The 16,370-nt window shown below is 54.6% G+C and overlaps 1 protein-coding gene across 6 annotated transcripts in view; it reads right to left on the reverse strand.

The window, feature by feature from the left end:
* Window positions 1–4,454, reverse strand: part of HNF1B (HNF1 homeobox B) — a 58,217-nt gene extending 53,763 nt beyond the window's left edge. For all 6 annotated transcript variants that reach the window (XM_051825477.3, XM_008271145.5, XM_008271144.5 and 3 more), the window contains exon 1: window positions 370–4,454. In XM_051825477.3, coding sequence (XP_051681437.2) covers window positions 370–713 — 344 coding nt within the window. In that variant the 5' untranslated portion in view covers window positions 714–4,454. The remainder of the gene's footprint in view (window positions 1–369) is intronic.
* Between the last annotated feature and the right edge of the window lie 11,916 nt (window positions 4,455–16,370).

Here is a 16,370-nt window from a genome sequence, read left to right on the forward strand (position 1 = left end):
CCGAACCCGAGACAGCGCCGGGAGAGATGCGTGGGACTGGAGGCTTGCGGGCACGCGGGCTCCCGAGAAACCTCAGCTGTCTCGCCGCACCCACCCGCGCCTTCGGCCGCGTGGGCAAACCTCCTGGCCAAGGGGCCCCGGGCCGAGCCCCAATGGGAAGGCCCTTGGGCACAGGACGCTGGCGTGGGCCGAGAGGGGGAAGGCTCGGGACCCCCGGGCGGCCTGGCTGCGGGACCGCGAAGGGTCGGGGTGTCGGAGCAGAGGCGGCGCGCCCCTCGGGGTCTTCTCTGGCGGGGACCTGGCGTGGCGGGCGCAGGGGCCCGGAGCCCAAGGCTCGGGCGCGCCCTCTCCGCCTCGCTCGGCGCCTACCTGAGCATCCGGTCCACCTCGGCCCGCTGCTCGGCCGCCTCCTCGGTGTTGAGCGCCTGCAGCTCCTTGAGGATGGGAGGGGTGTCATAGTCGTCGCCGTCCTCCGAGCCCTCGTCCCCGGACAGGCGGCCCTTGGCGTGGCCGTTGGTGAGCGTGTGGAAGACCGGCTTGGTGTCGGGCTCTGGCCCGCTCCCGGGGGACAGGGGCAGCGATTCCAGCTTCACCCCGAAGTTCGGGGACGGCAGCAGCTCCTCCAGGGCCTGCACCAGCACTTCCTTGGTGACCCCGGAGCTCAGTAGGGCGCTCAGGAGTTCTTGCTGTAGCGACGTGAGCTTGGACACCATTTTCCAAGGACGCAGAAAGAAGGGGGTGCGGGGGTGGGCGGGTGCGCCAGAGGAGGGTGGAGGGGAGTTTCACGAGTGACCCCAGAGTCCGGCGGCCCCTCCACCCTTCAGCCTCCAGACACCTGTTACTCCCCGGGGTCCCGGAGTCTCCTCCGAGAGGAGTCAGAAAACTTCTAACTTGCCATGATCGCCACCATTAGGCCATATAAGACATGCAAATGAGTGGGAAGGGCCCGGCTCTCGGCTGGATGCAAATGGTGGTGGGGTGGGGGGAAAACCAAGAGAGAGGGCGAGCCGAGCTGGAGGGGCAGATGTGCGCCACAGGCGCGCGGGGCGGGCGCGGGGCCGCCCAGGCCCGCGGCGCGCACGCCGGGGGGCCCGGGACCCGCGCTCCCCGGCTGTGTTTGCCGGGCCACGCGCGCTTGAGCTCTACCCTTGGTCTGGGCGCGGGGGGCTTTTCTACCGGCCGCCCTGCGGGCCCGGAGAGAAGAAACTGCGCTCCGTGGGGTCCAGGTGAGAGCCGGAGAAAGCTGGGGTGCGCTTGGAAGAAGCGGGTAAGGAGGTGGCAGAGAGGAGAGCCCCTCCGAGGCGCTGCGGGTAGAGGCGATGTCGACACCCTGGGGCGGCGCTAGGCCGGGTAAGCGAGTCTAGGAGGGGACCCGTTGCCTGCCACTGCTCGCCGCCTAGCAGGCGACCGGTCCTGGCCTTTGGGTTTGCGGCAGTGCGGCCGGGATCACAGGCACCGGGCGAGGAGGCCGGCCGGAGCGAGCAGCTTGGTAAAGCAGAGCCCCCCCAGCAGCAGGCCCGCCAGGCTCTCCGATTCCAAGAGAATCCAAGCTGGACGGCTTTGGAGGCAAAACCAGGACTGCGGGAACTCCTCCGGAGCGGCGAAGGCGGAGCTCGGTCCGCGACTGGCTTGGCCCACTCATTTCTGGTTCCCAGACCCCCGCGGTGCTTGGGCGCTGCGGAAGCCAGGTCACTGCGGCAGTGGCTACGGCAAAGGCGCGCGAGGAAAGAAGGCCTTGTCTACCCAGGCCTTCCAGTCGCTGCTCTCCGGGCAGCCGGGGAAAGGAAGGAGGAAAGAGGCCAGCCTGGGACCTGGCCTGCGCAAGAACACGGGAAGCCCAGCTCTTGGACCCACAGCGCCTGGAACAGAGGCAGGCCCTCCCCGGTCCGAGCCTCTGCTTCTCATCTGTGCAGTGGCGACACTGCTGACACCTGTAGTGCAGGGGGTCCGGGTTGGCTGCATGAGACCACCTGTGCAGCCCCTAGGTCTGACCAAAGTGTTCCCTTGCCTGTCTAGGGAGGCAGGAGGCCCGGTTTCCCAGGTAAAATCTGGCTGGAAGCTTAGGGTTCTCAGAACCAAGAAGAGCCAGGGCTGGGGTTGGAGGGAGTGAGGCATTTAGTTCAAAAATTCAGAATCGAAAATTCAGAATCAGCAAGAAAATGGCCAAGGAGCTCCTGAACCTGTCGTCCTTGCTCTCCCACCTATCAACCTTATTAGGCGGAGTTTGGGGTGAGGTTAGGGAGAGAGAGGGATTCCGGCTGAGGAGCTAGGACAACTCTTTCAAATACAGGATCTGCTACTCGCGCTGGAGCCACCTATACTGGGGCCAGAAAGAAGGGGGTGCTCCGTGCGTTGAGCCCTGGGGCAGGCTTCTGCCTAGTTCAGCTGGTATTTCCCCGAGAAAGGGCCAGTGCATGCATGGGAATCAGGCCTGCCATGTCACCTTGCTGTCTTGTTGGGACCTCTGGCAGACCCTGCGCCTTGTAGCCCCCCAGCCCTGCGGTAGGTCTTTCCCCGCTTCCCCAAGCCTCCCTTCAAGCAGGATAGCAAAGTGCTCATCCAAAACATCCCTGGAGAACCAGCTGTTTCTGTCTCTCCCTCACTATCGTGAAAGAAGCCTCAAGGGTAATGAAACTTAGTTTCTGTGTCAAGCTGGGAAAACCCATTATTAAAAAACCAGCCATCACTTCCCTTTTAACCACCAAGCTTTGCTTTGTAGTTCCAACCGCTGTCCGCCCTGCCCCTCTGTCTCTGTCTCTGTCTCTCTCAGAATTGACCTGTCTGTAATCCCTTTCTTCTTCCAACCCCAGCCAGCCATGTGAAGGTACAAGGAGCTTCACACAGAGGGGAGACTCTGAGTGTCCAGGTGTATCTTCCAGGTAATCTGGCCGCTTCTACTCAGCTATTCCTGTAATCCTCCTGCCCAGACCTACCTGTCTGTGCCACTCAGTGCAGTGCAGGTGCTCACCAGTTAGGCACAGATACCGATCTGTGAGCAGATGCGATCCTTTCACATGGAAATTTTTACAGCATGTAAGCAGTCCAACAGACAGCCCTTCTGGATATGGGTCATCACTTGTGAGCTCCGTGAGCTGGCCCATAAAACCCCTCTCATTTAAGCTTCCCCCCGACAGAGGGAGATGGCATAGGACTGAAATAATCTTTGTCTATGCTTCACATAGGGACAAAGTGGTGACAGACTGATACAGCAATCCCAGTTCAAAGTTGAGAAAATGAGACATGGGACAGGCCTAAGGAGATTGTTGGTAACCGCCGGAGTAAGTTCATGGAAGGGCTGTGATCTGGGCTCAGGACTTTTGAGCAAGACTTAGGATAAAAGTGGAAGATCTGTTTTCCTTGTGTCAGGGGAGGAGATGCTGAAAGGGAGATGCAGTGGGGACAAGGTGGAGGACACACGATAGGGAACAATGGGCAGGCCTTGGAGTCAGAACAGACCCACGTGTGCAGAAGGATAGTGCTAGGCTACCGTGTTTTTGTGATTACCTGTATTAGTAACTGCAGGTTCTGCAGTGAGGTGGACTCTCACACATTTACGATGAGCAGGCTCATCACGGACGCTTGCTCAGAGGCCGGACAACTGATTTCCTGGGGCCCTTGAACTCCCGGCTGGGTTTTAAGAGTTTGTGGATTTGAAGAGACTACATTAGACTATTGCACTCAAATGATGATTTTGTAGTTCATATCTCAAGGTTTTGGAGGATGCAGTCCCGGGTGCAAACGAATGTAAAATCCATTGGTTCATTGCTCCGTGAGGGCCCACTGAGTACCACACCAGCAATGTCACAGCACGCATGGTGGCTGCTGTGGACCCGGCCACGTGATATTTCTTTGCTGCTCTGTGCACAGTCTATCCCTCCCCCTGTTCCATGGTTATGTCTACAGAAGGGAGACCCTGCTCATTTCTGTCCTCAGATGCTCCACTTTCCAAGGCTTTCCTGCTGGTTCAGTAGAGTGTCTGTCAAGTCATCTCCAGAGTAAACGGAAACACCACCTTGTCCTGGTCCGTAACGTGCTGGGGGCTTATGTCACACAGCGGTACCGCAGCCTGGAGAACGGCCTCGACTTGAGGGTCACAGGCCCAAGTCCCTAGTTCTGGCTACAATACCCCTTTCTGGGTGACTGCTCACCCCCAAAGGCTTTGGGGGGCAGCTTCTCTAGGGCTTTGACACTGCTGCTGACCATTTAAATCGCTCAACACTCCTATGATTTAAGATTCCTAAGATGTCTTACTTTACTGGGATGTTTGTTTCCAAGTCTTTGGGCAGGTGGTCCAAGAACTCAGGGCACACCTGAGCACGTGACTTGTTTTACCCGTGAAAAAATACAGCAGAGACTGGAAGCTCCACAGAGGGCAGGAGCCTCCTCCTGAGTTCCTCGTCACGGCCTGGCGAGATGCCTGTACATAGTAGATGCTCAATAAAGCACTTGCTGAAGCAAAGCATGAGTGTGTGTCTGGTGGTGATGCTGTGAGGGATATTTGCACTTCTCAGACTTTTTAATTTGTCAGGAATGAGATTGTAGTTTACAAATGACCACAGAAGAACTCACTTATATGCAGTTTAAAAGTGCAACTTTTAAACTTTTTATATGCAGTTTAAAAGTAGGAGAATGAGCCCATGGTGACAGAGGCACCTGAGATCCTAGACGGCTTCTGTATTCTGGGGGGGATGGTGGAGCCGTCACTGGGCTGTCTATGTGGGACTTGTGCGTGTGGCTGTGTGTAGGTTACAACTCAGTACGAAGCCAATTCAAGAATCCATTCCAAGGTGGGAAATGACCCGCCTCAGCCACTGCAGCTGATGTGTGGCTCGCTGATTCTTCCCCCGTGGCCACGTGTAAGACCTGCAGCCCAGTGTGCTCCAGCACCCCGCAAGCCTTTTCTATCAAGGGCCAGGGAGCGGATGGTACAGACTCTGTGGGCCATGTGGTCTCTGCCTCAGCTGTTCAACCTCACTTTCCTAGACAACACATAAATGAGTATGTGTGACTGTGTTCCAGTAAAAACTTATTCACAAAGGCAGCGCACTGGCTGGACTCGGCCCCTGGGACACAGTTAGTCAGACGCTAGATAAAGTACTTACGCAGGTAGCAGTAGAAGTCATCTCACTTCCCTTCTTCCTCTTCGGGATAAGGAAGTGGATTCTGTGGGTAGGGGCAGGGCGGGGAGTGGCTCTCCCAAGAGATCCGGCACACGACACCAGGGAGACCCTGGCTGTGGAGTCAGGTGGACCAGCTGCTTTCTGGGGTGGGGGGAGAGGGGGTGTGGGCATGCCTTGGGGCAAGTTACTTAATGCTTTTCCGTCTTTATATTATCGCCATATGTTAACTGTTGAGATTAGTGGAATTTATGCCTCATAGGGTTGTTGGAAGAATTAAAAGAGGTGACACAGAAAACACCGCACATCAGGGCTGGCACAAATTGAGTGCTTGCTTGGTCATAGCTCAGGGACTCCCTTCCTTCTAAATGCACAATTTCTGGGTCAAGTTCACTAGCAAACACCACTAGGCATTGACTGTGTGTGAAGCCCTCTGGGGTGCACAGCAAGGGAATAGCCAAGTGGTATAGGGAGACCACAAATCCCCCCTCTCTAGAAACCCCGACCAGTTTAGAGGGTTGTTGCCCAGACACGCTGATATCAGATGATCCGTGCCAGGGAAAGTCCTAGGGGTCGAGATTTCTCTCATTTTGATTCAACGAGCTGCCTCCTCTCGCTGGGTCATTTTTAGAACTAGGGTGTTCCCAGTCACTTGTAAAAGATTAAATTAAGAGCCAGTGGCCTAGTACGATATTAAACGAACAAATACTACACCTAGGATGGGCAGCAGCCACGGCAGAGCAGCGCCTGCTTCTACTGCGTCAAGAGCGCAGGGGGCTCAGCACACGGGAAGGGCTCCATCATGTGATGAGCCCAGCACGCAGCAGGTGCCCCAGAAATGCTGCTGCGTGCGTGATACGGGCTAGGCTATGAGAGTTAAGGCGAAAAAATACCAATCTTTGCTGAAATGTCCCAGAAGCTGTTTTCAGGTTAATATTGCAGGGAGTATCACTGAGATGCCTGGCTACCTCCCTTCTCATAAGCCGAGGACAGAGCCGGTATCAGCCCTCTTCAGTGCTGAGGGAATGGAAGCCGCGAGAGCGTCAGGGTCGGCCCGAGGACCCACAAACATCTAAGGGGTGGAACCTTGAACTTGGACTGAGGACGCCTCGTCCCATGTTAGGAGCCTCACTTCTGGTGCTCTTGTAGCTTTCAAGCTCTCTACCCACCCACCCAGAGGGCGATGCAGGAGCAGCCTGGGGTGGGGGTGGGGGTGGGAGAGGGAGTAATAGAGAGAGAGAGAAACTCAAGGTCTGCTCTGTCAAAGAAGTCACCTTGCACATGAACTACAACACCTGTGCAGGATTTTACGGTGTGCAAAGAGCCTTCTCCCTCCACTTGATTCCCCTAACAGTGCTACAAGGCAGGAGGCACTCCTGTCCACACTGCACAGGTGTGGGAACTGGGGCTGCGAGAGGAAAAATGACCCCCAAAAGGTGTCAGGCCCACCAGCTTGTGACCAAGAGGGGCCCAGACGTCCACCCACGTTGATGTCGCCCTGTGGCTGCCCCACTGGTGTCTCCCCTCCTTGCATCCTAGAGTTGATCGTTATGGACAGGTGTGGGCTGGGCTGGGTGTATCCGCCCAGGAGTACTGTCCACGGGCTCGCAGCCCTGGGGGGAAGGGCGGGGCAGGGCTGCTGAATCCATGCAGCACTAAAACCAACCTTGCCTGAGCACCCACTGTGCGCTGGGCCCTGCGACAGGAAGATCACTTCCTGCTCTCAGGAGCTGGTTCTAGGACAAGGGACACAGACATGCACACCCTTACCTCTGCGGCTAGGACAGGGCAGACTTTATTGTGTGCGGAGATGGACACCATTACATCGTCTGAGGTGAGCCTTGTTACTGTGTCCTACAAAACTGAGCGACGTGGTTATACCTGGAGTCAAATCACTAGGATTGAGGTGTTGGGCTCCCGACTCACCATGTATAGACAATTCATGAAATTTGTCTGTGCCTCAGTGTTCCCATCTTTAAAGTGGGGGTAGAGATAGGCCTTACTCAGAGGGAGGCTGCAATGAGCAAATGAGCCAGGGAGTGGAAGAGAGGCTGCCAGCAAGTTCTTCATAATTTCCAGTTATGATGCTGGTTATTTAAAACAATTTTTATTTATTTGAAAGGCAGGGAGAGAGAGAGAAAGGTCCAGTCCACTGGCTCACACCCCTAAATGCTCACAACAGCCAGGGCCAGGCCAGGCCAAAACCCAGAGCCTGAAGCTCCATCCTGGCTCCTGCATGGGTGGCAGGAACCCAAGCACTTGGGCGTGCATTAGCAAGAAGCTGGACTAGGGAGTGGGGCTGGGCCTGTGCCCAGGTGCTTTGCTACGGGGTGTGGACATCCAAGCAGTGTCTCTAGCCACAGCGCCAAAGCCATCCACAGTGATGGTGGTCACTGCCTAAGGTGGCACATGGAGAGGGGGTGACCCAGTAGGTTCTATGCTGGGGGCTCTCCCTCTCCAGGGAGACCTCACCCTTCTGCAGGCAGGAGGTGGGGGACAGTCCACAGCAGGGCAGTACAGAGGGGACAGCAGCCAGGGTCAGAGGAGGTCCCTGTGGAAGGGGCCTCAGCGGCATCCATCCCCAGGGAACTCAGGCAGCTGAGGCTCAGGCCAATGCAAGGGAGGCCCAGAGGCAAAGCAACGCCTCAGAAGCCACGGCAGAGCTGTGGGAAAGTCCAGACATCATCTGAGTGAGATTACGGGCCCCTCCCACCTTTCCTCTCATCACCCACCCACCTACCCCCCCCCCCACACACACACACGCCCTGCAAACCAGCCTCCCTGGAGACCTCTAGGACCCCGGTTCATTTCCACTTGTGCACCTGTCCACCTGCCACTTCCTCTACTTGGAAGGGCTGCTTCCTGCCAAGTCAGACTCTGCAGCTTCCCTGAAAATTTGTTTTAAAATCCCTGAGCTGCCGGAAGCTTTCTTGATGGGTTCTGCCCCTTCTGATTCCTTTTCCCTCTGTAACTTTCTGGGAGCTGCTGAGGGCAAGCCCTTTAGGATGCCAGCTGACCCCAGGTGGAGTTGTTAACTGGTGCTTCTCTCCTGGTCATGGTTTTGGCCCCCAGTGGGGACTTGCCAATGTCTGGCAGGGCCAGCTTCGTGGGTGGGCCTGGGATTTAAGGCTTGGTAATTGCCATCTTGAAGTTCCCAGTGTTTTTTCTTTGCATTTCTGATTTGTCCATGAAGTCTGATGGGGGTAGTGGGGCATTGCCAGGGGTTCACAGTCTCAGGTTAGGCCATCCCACCCCTTTTGCCTCCCTGCCTTTGAGGATGGGTCTTAGGCCTTAACTCTCCCAATCTCTGGTGTCCCCTGTCCGGCCAGGCTTCTCTCTCCAATCCCATTTAGCAATCCTGCAGCCCTCTGCCCTTGGGGGGCTGTGCATGGGCCTGGGGAGGTTGGACAGGGTGCTCTTATCCCGTGGAATCTCTGGATGGGCACGGCGGTGGCCAACCCTGCCTGAGGCTGGCAGTGCCCTGGGGCATCAGGCAGTGACTCTTTGGAAGCAAGCCTGTTGCCCACCCTTAATCAAAGGGTGTCCCGAGGCCCAGGCCCCAATGCCCTGGGGGCTAGCCATCTGCCACGGCCCGGAGAAGCACAGAGGGAAGGAGAGACACCCAGCTTGGTCCTGTGCTCGGCTGGGGCGTTGCATGGTCTGGTGGCTGCTCCGCGGGGAGCGGCTGGAGGACCACAGAGTGTAGACGGAGTCACGAGCAGGTCTGCACGTATCTGTGGGGCTGCACTTGCCCTGCTAGTGTTCCTGTCCCCTAGGAGTGAAGATGCTTTGTATTTCAGTACCTGTAGTGGCATTTTTTGTTGTTGTTGCTTTTTGAACAAGGGGTCCCTCGTTTTATTTTTGCATTGGGTCTCACAACGATGTGGTTGACCCTAATGTCTAGAGAGATTTTTAGTTGTCAGGATGGGAGCTTGCTATAGGCCTGTAGTAGGCAGAGGCCAAGGCTGTTGCTACACATCGTGTCGTACACTGGACAGCCCCAGGACAGGGAAGGATCCAGTGAAAATGCCCTTGGGACTGACCTCACCACCTGTCTGGACCCAAATTCTTTAGGAGTAAAGTTGCATTTTGGTTCATCTTGGCAGTACTAGGATCTAAGGCAGTAAGTTTGCAAGACTTGTCAACTGGACTTACCCTGTCACACTTTAACTTCTTATTTTGTGTTTATCATCACCGCCTGCAGCTGTTCTTAGGGCCTTATATGATTGCTTGTTTTACCTTCCCTGCACGCACTGCACATTCCTAAAGCACAGGGAGCAAACTTCCTACATCTCCTCTGTGGCTCACTGCATGCAGTAGGTGTCCTATAGGTGCTTGCCTATTTCTTTGCTCTGTGCTGATCCCACCTTTCTGATGTCCAGATTTCATTCATTCATTCATTCAACAAACCACCATTACTTGATGTGAAATGCTGGGGATTTACAGACGTTAAAGATAAAATTTCTGCTCTCATGGAATTGAGACTGGCCACGGAGGTAGAGAAAGTTTTCACTCAGCGTGGTTAAGCATCCCAGCTTCTGTGAAATCAGCCTTCTGAAATGAACGGTCAGGAAGAGAGGAGGGAAGACAGTGACCTTATTCTAACAGAAACCCCTCGAGCCTTGCTGGGGACTCTAAACCGCTCTGCACAGCTCTGCAAGTCCACGTCCACGTCCACGTCCACACTGCTGCAGGTGTGGGAGATGCAGCGGGCGGCTAAAGCTGAGAAAGGTCCAGCCTCCCAGAGCTTGCTGTCTGGAGTCGGACGGATGGATGGCAGCTAAATACACAGGCTGCGCCCCGGGGAGGGGGGAAGGGCAGGGGCAGGGGCAGGGCAGGGCAGTGCAGTGGCCCTGCTGTGACGGAGGGGCCTCCCCAGGCAGGCGGCTGGGGCTCCTGCTCAGCGTGGCCTCTTGGGGTGCCACGTCCCTGCGTGAGCCCAGAAATTCCCTCTGAGCTGCAGACTGCAAACAGCCAGGAGTTGAAGCAAGGGCTACTCAGTTTCCCAGGGCTTTTCTTTATTTTTTTTGTTTTTTGTTTTATTATTATTATTTTTTTTTTGGACAGGCAGAGTGGACAGTGAGAGAGAGAGACAGAGAGAAAGGTCTTCTTTTCCGTTGGTTCACCCTCCAATGGCCGCCACGGCCGGCGCACCGTGCTGATCCGATGGCAGGAGCCAGGTACTTCTCCTGGTCTCCCATGGGGTGCAGGGCCCAAGGACTTGGGCCATCCTCCACTGCACTCCCTGGCCACAGCAGAGAGCTGGCCTGGAAGAGGGGGCAACCGGGACAGAATCCGGCGCCCCGACTGGGACTAGAACCCGGTGTGCCGGCGCCGCAAGGCGGAGGATTCCCGGGGCTTTTCTTTAAAGCAGAGAAGTCTGTGATTATTTTTTCCGAAGTTACTGCTCTCAGCTAAAGCGGAGCCTGAGCACCTGGTTCCCGTGACTTGTGCTAATTAATGAGTGAACACTGGATACGTGCCTGCCGGGCTAGTATGCCGTGCTCACTAAGGAAAAGGAACAAACTGCGAGGATGGAGTTCACGTAAATGGGAAAACGAGACCCAAGAGTGGCCATCCTGGTCCCCACCCCCTGCCAGGAGGCTGGTGCGCCCCTGCTCGGGAGCCCCAGATCCAACGTAGGAAACGGCCAGGCTTTGTTTTGGGGTGAACAGAGACCCGGCTTGAGGTCACCAACAGCTGCCCCTCGGGAAATTAACTGAAAGTACAGGAAGAGAGAAAGGAAAAAGGGCTATAAGGAGAACAAGCTAAGGGAAGGAAGCTTAAAAAAAAAAAAAAGGAAGAAAGAAGGGACAGACAGAAGGATGATGAAAGAAAGAAATGGGGAGGGTGTTCGGCACAGAGGTTATGACGCTGCCTGGCAAGCCTGCGTCACTTATTGGAGGGCCTGGGATCCAACACAGCTTCCTGCCAATGCTCACCCCGGGACGCAGTGGCGATGGCTCAATTACTCGGGTCCCTGCATTGGAGCTCCTGGCTCCTGGCTTCGGCCTGGCCCCGCCCCAGCTCTTGCAGGCATTCGGGGAATGAACAAATAAAATACATAAAAGATTTCTTAGCAAAAGAAGAAATATAGGAGATTCATCAATCCTACTACTGGGTATAGACCCAAAAGACATGAACCCATTGTATCAGAGATACCTGCACCACCATGTTTATAGCAGCACTGTTCACAAGAACCAAAATATGGACACAACTGTGGTGTCCAAGACCAGATGAATGAAGAAAATGTGATGCATATATACTTATTTACAATGGAATATTGTTTAGTTATAACACTACTCCTATCATTTGCAGAATTTTAACTGGTTAGTCAGATAATGAGGGATAAATATCACCTGTTCTCCCTTATATGCAGAGCTAAAATTAAAGGACCAAAAAAAAAAAAAAAAGAAAAAAAGAAAGAAAGAAAGCAATGCCCGTGTGTATCAGCTTTGCTGCAAATCTAATGTGCTGTCAATTCTGCTTTCATTCCTGTCAGACTGATAGGGGTGCTCTCTCACGACAGTGTGAATGATTTCCGACTGTGGTGGAGTTGACACGCATGAAGTTGAACGTCTTCTCATTTGGTGACTGTCGCCCTCGCCTGCCCTCCTGTAGGAGTACCCGCCTTTTACTTTCTGCTTGTTGAACTCCGCTTTTAGCAGAGCCATGATGCCTTTGATCATCATGTAAGTTAAAAATATGTTGTCTAACCGGCGCCTTGGCTCAATAGGCTAATCCTCTGCCTGTGGTGCCGGCACACCAGGTTCTACTCCCGGTCGGGGCACCGGATTCTGTCCCGGTTGCTCCTCTTCCAGGCCAGTTCTCTGCTGTGGCCCGGGAGTGCAGTGGAGGATGGCCCAAGTGCTTGGGCCCTGCACCCGCACGGGAGACCAGGAGAAGCACCTGGCTCCTAGCTTCAGATCAGCGCGGTGCGCCAGCCCCAGCGGCCATTGTGGGGTGAACCAACGAAAAAGGAAGACCTTTCTCTCTGTCTCTGTCTCTCACTGTCCACTCTGTCTGTCAAAAAAAAAAAATGTTGTCTCAAAAAAATAAAGTATTGTTAAAAAAAGAAAACTTCCAATCAAAAAAAATAAAAGTGCAGGTTCTAGAATAAGACAGTAAAAGGAAAAAATAACAATTATGATTCTTATCATAGAAAATCCAGAATGGAGAGAGAGTGATTGCATTTCTATAGTGTTTTCTGAAGGCAAGGCAAAGATTTCATAAACTGGGGAATAAAAAGATAACATTATTTCAAACATACGTATTTCATTATAAAAATTATACAAATGCTACATGAAAGTTATAAAATAGGAAAAGGAGGAGAGAGGCAGAGAGAGAAGGAAAAGCCCCCCTCCCCCGCCAGGCGCCGCTGGCCAGAGCCGGCCTTTGCTCCGGCCTCTCGCCCGTGCGGTAGGAGTGTTCTGTCACAGTCTATAGGCTGGACCTTGGCCTCTTTCCACACATCCAGCGCCCCTGGCTAACGATGTGGGCATTGCTTTCTGGTCCGTGTCTCTGACCCTATAGCCAGTTCCCTGGCGTGGCCCTGCGTGGCGGTGGTGTCGGCAGTGGTGGAGAGCCTGACCTCCTCCCATCACTGTCCAGCAACCCCTCCTCACAGCTGGGCGACCAGGGTGGAGTGGACAGGCTGACAGGTTCCACAGAGAGCAGAGCCGCACACGGTTTCCTAGAGGTCGGGGACCCGGGAGCTCCCTCCTGCAGGACACGGGCTGCAACTGGATGTCTGAGCTGTGCTCCAAGCCCTTGGAGAACCCCAAGTGCTTGGTTCTGCTTAGATGCCCCTTCATAAAGAAAGGACTGAGACAAGGTGCTTCAACGCGAGGCAGATCAGATCAAACAAAACCACATAAAGTAAACACACACGCAGTGCCTCTTCAAGGGAATGCTCCAATTTCTAATCTGATCAAACTCTAAGCCGGGGGCGTGGAGTATTTGTTGAATGAATATGTGTGTGTATGAGTGAGTGGTGAATCTCCCAAGAATCCTCTGCTAGTGGCGTCTTCACGGAACTAACAAGACCCAGGCCCCAAGCCCAGGAAGTCAAGTGCCCAGGGCCCTGTGGGGGGTGAGCAGGTGGCCCTGTCCCATGTCACCAGGGCCACTGCTTCTAGGCAGTCTTTTTTTTTTTTTTTTTTTTTTTATTTCCATTTGGGAGAATTTGTCACTTGCCCAGATGTTCTGGGAAGCTCTTCCTTTAGTTTACACACACTGAGCACCCATATAAAGACTGGCTCGGTGCTGGGTGCCTGTGCAGCGGGGCTCGAAGCCCCTAAGCTGGCTGCTGCCCCTAGGGAGCTCCCGCACCTGCAGGGACCCTGACGCCTCTTGTTTTCACTCTTGTTCCCTGTCTCCTTATTGAATCCCTTTCTTTTCTAAGATAACACTCCTTTTTATTTTTTTTTTTAATTTATTTTATTTGAAAGACAGAGTTACCGAGCCGGCGCCGTGGCTCAATAGGCTAATCCTCCACCTTGCGGCGCCGGCACACCGGGTTCTAGTCCCGGTTGGGGCGCCGGATTCTGTCCCGGTTGCCCCTCTTCCAGGCCAGCTCTCTGCTATGGCCAGGGAGTGCAGTGGAGGATGGCCCAGGTGCTTGGGCCCTGCACCCCATGGGAGACCAGGAAAAGCACCTGGCTCCTGGCTCCTGCCAGGATCAGCGCGGTGCGCCGGCTGCAGCGGCGGCCATTGGAGGGTGAACCAACGGCAAAGGAAGACCTTTCTCTCTGTCTCTCTCTCTCACTGTCCACTCTGCCTGTCAAAAAAAAAAAAAAAAAAAAAAAGACAGAGTTACAGAGAGAGGTAGAGACAGAGAGAGAGGTCTTCCATCTGCTGGTTCACTCCCCAGATGGCTGGGTCCAGCTGGGCCTATCTGAAGCCAGGAGTCAGGAGCTTCTTCCCGGTCTCCCACATGGGTGCAGGAGCCCAAGGACTTGGGCCATCTTCTACTGCTTTCCCAGGCCACAGCAGAGAGCTGGATTGGAAGTAAAGCAGCCGGGACTCAGACCAGTGCCCGTATGGGATACCGGTACTTCAGGCAGCAGCTTTAACACACTGCACCACAGTGCCCGCCCCCAAGCACTCCCTTTTTTAAAAAAAAGGGCTTTTTATTTTTTAAGTGACAGAACTAATGCATACCAAGAGATATTTGTACAGCAGCATGATTCACAACAGACAAAACGTGCAAGCGAGCCAGGTGCCCACGGACAAGTGAATGGATGGACAAAACGCCGTGGAGGCGGCCTTTGAAGGAAGGAAGGAGCGGGCGCTTGGGCTGGGTTAAGGCACCAGGTCCACGTGCGAGGGCCCGGCTGTGATTCCCGGCTCCGGCTCCCGACTCCAGCTCCCCACCAGCAGACCCTGGGACGCAGCAGGTGATGGCTCAAACAACTGAGTTCCCGCCTCCCATGTGGGAGACCCCGCGGAGTTCCCACTTCAGGCTCCGTCCCCGCCTCAGCCACGGCAGGCATTTGGGAAATGAACCAGCCGTTGAGAGCTGTCTGTGTCCTGACTCTGTCTCTCAGATAAATACAACAAAGTTTGAGAATGAATGAAATCCTGACACAGACCCTGGCACACGTGGACTTTGAAAACACGCTCAGTGAAACAAGATGGACACACAGGGCTGGGCATCGCGGGGCCCCACTCACGCGGGGTCTGCAGGGCAGGGGGCCGGGCCAGGTTCTGGGGCTGCTGCCTGTGACTTCCGTGATGTAAGCTTTGCCCACAGCGGCTGGGATTCCAGGCCCCACACCTCTCTCCCCTTGGACCCCCCACTCCCCGCCGCTCCTGACAGCCTGCTAGCACAGGAGGGCACGGCGCCTCCTTCCCGCTCTGCCAACCACAGGGAACCCCGGCTCCGAACCAGGACCGCCTCACAACGCCACAGCAAAACACCTTTGCCCATTTGATCAAGTCCCAAAGTCTTTCCCGTTCCCCTTCCGAAAATTAAAATATTGCTTTTGCAATGCTTGGGACAGATCAAGAGACACTAAGTTTTGTTTTTGAACTTTAAAAGTTATTTTTTAAAACAGCAATTGCTGGGTCCTGGGACAGCTACACACACACACTCACACTCACCACACATCCACAGAGACATACACACTCAAACACACTCACAAAGACACACACACACACTCACACACACTACACCTCCCAGCTTTTGGCGAATAATATAAATAACACTGTGACTTTAACCACAAAAAAAGGTGTCACTTTTTAGGTTGCATTTGAGGTTTCCCTTCTCAAAGCACTTTGGAGGAAGCTGAGTTTTGGTTTTGTGTTCTGCGCTGAGCCCTGCTGCGGGCCCAAGGACTTCAGGCTGTTTACCCGGGGGAGCTTTAGATACGGTTATTTGTATGGCATTGTATCGGGGCCTTCAAATATTTGCCGGGAGGTTTGGTGGAAAGTGTCTAGACCAGCGCAAACACGGCAGGCCCCAGGGTGATCCAAGAAGCCCAGGGAGCCTCTTCTGAGAAGCCGGCTGGATCCTACCAGCATCAGGGCCGGAGCCCAGCAGAGAGGGTCCGAGTCCGGGAGGGAACCTGATTCGCCCTGCACCTCTGGATCTGCACCTCTGGATCCACGGGGTCCCCCCGACCAGTCCCCAGTTCCCTGAATGAAGGTGGTGGAGCAGGACCTGAGGGCCCCTTTCTTTGATCCTGACCAGCTCCACGCAGTAGCCCTGAGCCAGCCTCACCATGTGGGAGCCGATATTTAAACCCCTTTCATTATTACTCAGCCCCCAGCAGTTTCCTGGAAGCCCATAATCTCACCGTCTATGTACAGGGTGGCCAGCTAATACGCAATAAATCCTTTATTGATATCACACTACAATGCATAGCAGTAGGGAAACAATATCGGCTACGTGCTTTGCGGCCGCCCTGCATTGCCATGCAGGTGACCACACGGGGAACAGGAGTTTCTTTTATGTGGAATAATGGCTGTAAGATAGGCGCTCCTACCGTGCACCCAGACTGGCTGGATGCTTTACAAGCCTTATCTGGGAAAGCCTCAGCGCTATCTCCGCTTGACACACGACAAAAGCAGGGCCCAGGAAACTTGCTGGCCCAGCCCTGGGGATGCAGGGAGAGGCCAGCTGCTTTTGGTGAGCCAAGGAGCCTCACTTCCTTCCACGGCACCTTGGCCTCTGGATACAGTCTTGGGTGTTTCACAGAGTGCACGTGTGCGCGCATGCACACACATACACACACACCACCAGATCTTGAT

Source organism: Oryctolagus cuniculus, chromosome 17, assembly GCF_051225735.1.
Source record: "Oryctolagus cuniculus isolate XC-2025 breed Fujian yellow rabbit chromosome 17, ASM5122573v1, whole genome shotgun sequence".
Classification (NCBI taxonomy): Eukaryota; Metazoa; Chordata; class Mammalia; order Lagomorpha; family Leporidae; genus Oryctolagus; species Oryctolagus cuniculus.